Source organism: Lactuca sativa, chromosome 2 (genome assembly GCF_002870075.4).
Source record: "Lactuca sativa cultivar Salinas chromosome 2, Lsat_Salinas_v11, whole genome shotgun sequence".
NCBI classification, from domain to species: domain Eukaryota; kingdom Viridiplantae; phylum Streptophyta; class Magnoliopsida; order Asterales; family Asteraceae; genus Lactuca; species Lactuca sativa.
Genome location: NC_056624.2, coordinates 4481810 through 4489695, shown reverse-complemented (window position 1 = coordinate 4489695; position 7886 = coordinate 4481810). Strand labels below are relative to the sequence as shown.

The window sequence follows — 7886 nt, the reverse complement described above, 5'->3', positions numbered from 1 at the left end:
AATTTTCGACAAATGCTTAAACCAAATGCTTAGTTTATGATTAGATTATGAGTCATTAGAAGATTTTATTGGTGACCTTATAAACCTAATATTTGATTAGCTTAAAATAGTACTAGTTATTTAAAAAAAAAAGTTGATTTTCATGTTGTGTATTAAATATTTTTAATAAAGTTATATATTATAGCATATTAAACACGTTGAAAAGCAAAATTCAACCTTTTTTTTGTTTTTTTTATATATTTATAAAAAAGTAATATATAAATATAATTTAAAGCCTAATAATCTAAAACTTTAAATAAAACAGTTTAAATATTTTCCATACATTACAAATACATTTGAATGATTTTAACCTACATACTTTAGTTGAATCATTTAATATTATTTTTTGAATTTTCAAAAATAAAGCACAACTTAATTTATTTACATGTAAACGAATCAAAATCATAAAACTTATACATCATTTCGTTATTTTTATATTCATTCTAAAGAGAAAAAGTTTAAAAAGATGTATACTTTAGTTGATAGGCTACAGCCGGCAAGGCCTCTGACTGTGTGTGAACTTTGACTATATATTACCACTTCAAAATTTGATGCAGGCCTACAAAATACTCGTACTTTTACGCACACCAGTTCACAAACGTTCAACCCCCAAGAAATTGTGCAACTTTAGGATTGAAATTGTAGTTTTAGCATACCAACACCCTCACATTCAATCTCTTTCCCTCACGTCTCATTGATCGATAAATCAATTCCTACAAATAAAGCCCTAGAATTTGAGAAATCAAGCTACGGGTCGGGTTGTTTTGCGGTTTTAACATCTGGGTCAAGATCAAATCTCTTCTACTCGACTCATATGTTCCCCGTTTAGAGAGTGAAGGACTGAAGACCATACATTGGTGGTTTCTATGTGTTAGTTATTTGTGGGGTTTGTTTGAATTTGGAGTTGTTATGGTTCGTTTGACTTTGAATGTTCTTTGATTCGAGAGATTTGGGCTTTGACTTTGATTTTTGATCATGGCTAGGCGCCATGGATGGGAACTTCCTGCTCATACTTTTCAGGTACACAATTTTTTTTTGCGAAATTTGCTACCTTGATTAGTTTGTAGGTGTGTGTGTTCTTATGGAATGTTGTTTGATAAGAAGTCGGAATTGGGGATAGTAAGGTAATTTTATATTTATGTAGCAAAACTTCTTAATTGCTTCTCAAAATCTGATTAGATAATCAAAATCATCATTAGTTTTTACTAAACAAGAATCATTGTTGGTACAGTGTTGAACCGTAAAAATTAGAGAAAAAAATGGAAAAAATACAAAGATTTGGTTTCAATCTGTAAAGTTAAATCTAAGTATTGATTCAGAATTATTGCATTTGTGGTTCTTTCGAGTCTAAAAAGGGTAAATTTTATCAATTTATGTGAAAATGGATCGATTTTATGTTATATTCAACTGGGAAAACGGGTAAAAATTAAAAAGTTTAGCTGAAATAGAAACTGGTTAAAATTCACCCATGTCATCATCAAGTGTTTCAATATATTAATTATATATGAAAAAAAAAAGACAAAAGGTGCCCTACAAGGTTATAGTATCCTGCTTTCATTTCTCTCTACTATAGTCTGTATACCATTGTATTCACAAGTTTTTTTTTATACTTTGAATTTTTTTTTTTTCATATTAAGACATTATACTTTGAAAAATGTGCCCATTTATAGCAGTAAAACTTGCTTTGTATTTGAATGGTATTGCTATAATTGGATAGATTTTTCAAAGTACAATGCTGTAATAGAAAAATAATAGGATGCTATAATAAACAAATCAACAAAAGTACATTGCTATTTCTTGCATTTGACCCCTTTTTCTATAATACAGGTTGTGGCAATCACGGTGTACTTCTTATTGTCAGTAGCATTCTACGCATTTTTCTCTCCTTTTCTTGGAAAGGATATTTATGAACATGTGGCCATTGGTGTTTATTCCTTCTTGGTAAATGTTTCTTTTTGGCTATAACTTATAATCAATTATATACATATTATATACCATTTTTTTTTGCTAATTGTTTGTGTTTTTTTTTATATGGAATTATGTTTTAGGCTCTGAGTGTATTTGTGCTTTATGTAAGATGCACAGCTATTGACCCTGCTGACCCGGGGATTCTAATTGAACCTGGAAGGGTGTCACCAAATAGATCACAAAATGGTACAGAAGCTCATGGTTAGTGATTTTTGTTAGTTTTGGAGGCTAGTTTTGGTATTTTGTGAATCTTAGTTAGTTCTATAAAAGAGTAGTGTATTTGATTATCATGCTTTATATTTATTATCAATTAGTTCAACTCCAATTCACTAAGGTGTTGTATCTTTAAATGGACTTAGTACATTAATCACTTTAATGCTTAATACAAACATGTTTGACTTAAACATGACTTGGGGCATGTTTTTTTTTTTTTTTTTTTGACTTAATAGACTTCATACATTATTCACTTGATGAAAACAGTTTTGACTGAATACCTTAAACATGTCTAAATAGGTTATAAGTGAGGAGGATGTCTTTTTAAGCATTCAGACGTTTCCTTTAGCCCTTGTATCCCTGTTTTTGTTAAATCTGTAGCAATAGGATTTGGTGAATAGAAGGGTAAAATGGTCATTTGTTCCGATTCTGTCAGTTCATTCACTCCAGACGTGCCTTATTCATTCATTCAGCAGTTTGTCCATACATCAGTTAATGTAGAAAGAATAGAGAAAGTCATGGAAATGAGATTTTTTCCCTATAAGTCATGACTAGTTACATTTATTTTATCCTTTTCCATTTCCCCATGTGTGAATATTTTATAAACATCAATTATTCAGACAATATATTCTGATTTCAGGACACGCGTCTTCTGTTGGAGAAGCTAGCAAATCAGGATTTCAAAATGAAGGAATATATGATAACAATAGTCCGAGTTGTTGTTCAAAAGTTTTGGGGGTTCTTTGTGGTTGCATTGTGAAAGAAGATTGTCGTAATGATGAAGAGATGCAACAAGGGGGAGAAGAAGAGGCTTTATTTTGCACTCTATGTAATGCAGAGGTATTGACTTTGTTTGACTTTCTCTTGTCCTTTTAGAGTAATGTATTTTTCTCATTCCAATATCTAACTTTTCGGGTCACAAGCTACGTTTATTTTAGGGTGAAACACATAAATACTTTTTTGACCATATTAATTGAAAAAGTTCCATTCCATGCAATGATATAAAAAAAAGTAATCTAACATATCAAATGAACAAACTATTCTAAATCTTGTTTTTGGTTTTTTATAGGTGCGTAAGTTTAGCAAACACTGCAGAAGTTGTGATAAATGTGTTGATGGATTTGATCATCATTGTCGTGTAAGTTCTTGACTTAGGTTGATACTTTAAGAGTTTACAACCTCGTAAATCGCTTTTACTCAAGAAAATGGAACCTTGTTTTATTAATAGTTTTATACTAATATATATCATATATGTAAGTTCTCATGATTCGCTTAACTAATTCATAACTTAATTTTCTTCCATACATTTATTATATGCAGTGGTTGAACAATTGCGTAGGGAGGAAAAATTACTTTACATTCATCTGCTTAATGGCTATGGGCCTTGTTTGGGTAAGCGATACAATAAATTGTAACTTTTGATTCATGCGATACTGAACAAGCTTTCTAGGGCTATTTTCAATGATGAGGATGAGGAGGGCATTCATGTCTTTTTACATTAAGCTTTCTAGTTTAAATCTTGGTTTTTATTTTTAATTTCAGCTTACTTTTGATTGTGGAGTTGGAATCGCGGTTCTTGTTCGGTGTTTTGTTAATAAAGGGTCTACAGAAGATCAAATTGCTAATAGACTTGGGGATGGATTTAGTCGGGCCCCATTTGCAACTGTTGTGGTATGTTTCCTCTCTTTACACCTCTTATTTTTTAAATGTTTATGTAACTCATTTGCATATTATTTTTAACCACCATACAATTTGCTTAGGGAAAATTTAACCTGGGTATGTGAAATTAGATCAATTTGTATTGTACTTTATTGCCAACACACCAAATTGGTAAAATAAAAAAAAAAAATAATAATAATTACACAATGAGAAAAATCATAACCATAAGTGCATAATTGTTTTTTCTTCATGCAGGCTATATGTACGGTTGTCGCTTTTCTAGCCACCATTCCGCTAGGAGAACTCTTCTTTTTCCACATTATCCTAATTCGCAAGGTTCGTTTTTTTTTTTTTTTTTTTTAATAATAATTATTATTAATAATAATAATATACCCCAATGGGACCAAGACCGGTCCTGGTTCCAATTTGGAACCAGGACCGGTCCCAATTACTTGCCTGTTGTGGGTATCCGTTGCTCACACTGGCAGTCTGACATTATGGTTTTTTGATTATTTGAAAAAACCATTTTTTTTTTGTGGTTACTTGATTGCAGGGTATAACAACATATGAATATGTTGTTGCCATGAGGACACAAAGTGAACCTGCGGGGCCCTCGATAGACGGAATGGATCAACAAAGCTTGCAGTCTTCCCCCACGAGCTCCGCTGTCACTGCTATGAGTGGCCGAAGCTCTCTTGGTTTGGGTTTGCAATATAAAGGTGCTTGGTGCACCCCTCCAAGAATCTTTATGGATCACCAGGTACCCATGCCTGGTTCTAGACCTCTAAAATCAAATGTCTAAAATACCCTTCAGCAATCACAAAATAAGGGTGTTTTCTAGGCCAAAATCAGTAATATCCACAAAATATACTCGTTGCTCCCTACTTAAAAGAAAATTTACACTTTGTCCGGGAGATATAGCTTAATGAAATGTTTAAAGGATAGTCAAATGTCTAAAATACCCTTGGGGCAATAATGGAATAAGGGAACATTGTATACCATAATAATAACATAATAACACCACTGAAAGATAGCATTGTGTTACCTTTACTTTGAGGAAATTTACCATCCTTTCCAAACTCGTAGTTTGATATAAAGTATGTTTGAAAGTTAGTCAAATGTCTAACATACCCTTGAGCAAAAACAAAATAGGGAATCATATTACAAAAATCAATAATACCAGTAAACTATGGTCATCACATTAGGTAAATAGTTACTTTTAATTTGATACTTGGCAAAATATAAACAGTTGGTTGAATGGTAAATTACATTACCAATTTCATCCCAAGCCAATAACCCGAAGTTTGACTTTCACCAAAAAAGTCAAAGATTTCTGCTTTTGCCATACTTTATTCAATTAGCAAGTCATGTGATTCCATAAGTTTAACAGATGTATAATTTTTGATTGATTTATAGATGCAAGTATCTAGACAAAATTATCATGTTAGAATGTGTCATAATAAAACTTGTGAAATTACGATAATAACCCTATAATTTTGTCACCAGGACGAAGTCATCCCTCATCTCGAACCCGGGCGGCTACCATCAACAGTCGATCCAGACGCGGTCGACAACAAGGGCAAAAAACCACCACAACGCCCAGTCAGAATCAGTGCATGGAAACTCGCAAAACTCGATTCAACAGAAGCCATGAAAGCCGGTGCCAAAGCTCGAGCTTCCTCTTCTGTCCTCCGTCCACTTGGCACTACAAAAAACACTCAATTCGATCCTGACCATTTATCATCAAGCAATGTCAGCATAAAAAGCAGCCCAACCAGCACCCATAACCAATTTCATGCCTCCAAAAGCTCATATCCACCTAGCCGAGCTAGCCGTGATGACACCGAGATCAGCAATTTAAGCAGCCCAACACCTAACCGTGACCATTTCAACCCTATGTATCAGTCCTCTGGGAACCAGTCTCCCTGGTCCAACGAGCCAGGGCCGGTGCGGATGCCTGTTCAGGCATCCGCACCGATTCCGGTACGAATACCTGTGCAGGCATCCGCACCGGCACTTGCACCAGTTTCTAGAAGAAACGCGGTGGTGAATGACGGTACGAGGTCGTCGTCGTCAGTGTATTGGGATCAGGAAGCAGGGAGGTTTGTGTCGGCCGCCACGACAAGGGCGGTAGGTGGTGGTGGTGGTTTGGTGCAGGGTTCGGGGACGGAGTTGACTTATACGGGTCAATCAATTTTCTTTGGTGGGCCGCTTGTGGGCCCTAGTGGCGGTGGTGGTGGTGGTCTACAGAGAGAGACCACCAGCACCGCTACTATTGCTGGTAATACGTCGAGTTATTATCAGCAGGGGAGATCACAGCGGGGCGGGCAACTTCCGGTGTTTGTTCCGAGTGATACTTCTCAGCAGAGATTACATAGAGACATCTAACTTTGTAAAACACCATGAGATTTGTTTAAGTTATTTTGTAGAGTTGTTTCTTGGATTGTTGGACTTTTGACTTTTTTATTATCAAAGTTTGACTTATTTTCCAAATTCAGTATGTGCTTGAATTTAAGGGGTGTTTAATATGCGTTTAAACTAAGAGCATTCATAATGGTGAGTTTAATGGAATAGTTGAATGAGGTGGCAAGTCCATGTGTCATTCAATGGATGAAACTCAACCATTGTGAGATGCCACCTTGGCATTTAATGGATTTGGAGTTCAATGGCCATTGAACTCTTCAATGGAAAAAAGAAAAGTTTTAATTATTAAATATTTATTATAAATTGCATTTTGTAACATTCTATTGAACTTTGTGGAGTTCAATGCATTGTAAAGAAAAATATTATATGGTTGTATGGATTGTAGAATGATGATGTGGCAATCCACTGAACTCTATACATTGTGGATATCCTAATCATATTATGATTTAAAATTGTAACGGTTAATTGACCATTTTTTGAGATGACATATCACCATGAAAATATCTTTTTCTAGACTTTAACCAAATGACTACAAGAACCGTGAAAATATAAATGTAAAACTCGTAGGAAACCATGATATGATATAAAGCAAACCAATAAACGCTAGCAATTAGAAGTTATTTTTTGCAAGATTGTTTTGGATAGGATCCCGATCCTTACCTAATACGACTTGATAATGACTTGCAAGCTTCGCTTGTCCTTCATGGATATTAATATTTTGTTCCTACTGGACGTACCGTTCAATTATGCATTATATTCATGCAATTATAATTTTTTTAAACTAAATAGATGTGGGAGATCTATTTTCTTTTATATAAGGGTTTGAAGCTTACACCCAAGTATTTGTCTAATATTTACAACTAGATGAATGATAGTTATGATAGTGTATTGCACAAATTAAAAATGTATTATAAAAATATTGAAAAATATATGTTGTTAACTTTTACACTTAGTTTATATATAAAATCTTAATTATTTTAAACAATATTACTAAATCACCTTTGGTTGTACATAATAAAATATAATATAATTCTAGGTTTAGTGTTATTTTGAACGGTTGTAGTGATCAAGTAATTTAATTAATAAAATTTAATAATCATAAATGATAAATGATAAATGATTTAGAGATTAAAAAGCCTTGAATAATTTTAGTGTTTTTATCCATCTGTAATTGTATCGATTTTTCTAATTTTTTCCATTTTAAAGTTGTAATATAAAATATTTTTGATAAATTAATTGAAAATATGGTCTCAAAAGTTGAACTTTGTTTGTTTGCAAAATAAGTTCTATCTCGATTTCCAACATCTAATTACCATGATAGAGTATTTGTTCTATAAGACATTTTAAATCTTAGAACATTATAGAATTATTGTACTTATTAGCAAACAATGAAAATTATTAAATATGTTATTAAAGATAAATAATTTATGAGAGTTTTAAGTTAAGTAAAAGGGCAATATGTATAAAATTCCTTATATTTTGGTTCTATTGACATTTTTTGTAGTTAAACCATTGAAACAGACTAGTACTTGTAACTGAGTTTAATTTTCAAGTTACCGTAAATAATAACATGTTTCGATGGT

The 7886-nt window shown here is 32.9% G+C and overlaps 1 protein-coding gene across 2 annotated transcripts; it reads left to right on the top strand.

The window, feature by feature from the left end:
• Positions 1–560: 560 nt before the first annotated feature.
• LOC111898874 (protein S-acyltransferase 21) lies at positions 561–6372 on the top strand. Of its 2 annotated transcripts, none has more exons than XM_023894763.3 (10): positions 561–1059; positions 1867–1980; positions 2088–2193; positions 2861–3060; positions 3290–3358; positions 3541–3612; positions 3763–3891; positions 4135–4215; positions 4433–4639; positions 5386–6372. In XM_023894763.3, the coding sequence occupies exons 1-10, from the start codon at positions 1015–1017 to the stop codon at positions 6265–6267; spliced, it is 1905 nt and encodes a 634-aa protein (XP_023750531.1). In that variant the 5' UTR covers positions 561–1014; the 3' UTR covers positions 6268–6372. The 2 variants fall into 2 exon arrangements, with proteins under 2 accessions (XP_023750531.1, XP_023750530.1); XM_023894762.3 differs by having other exon boundaries at positions 562–1059; positions 2088–2208.
• The last annotated feature ends 1514 nt before the right edge of the window (positions 6373–7886 follow it).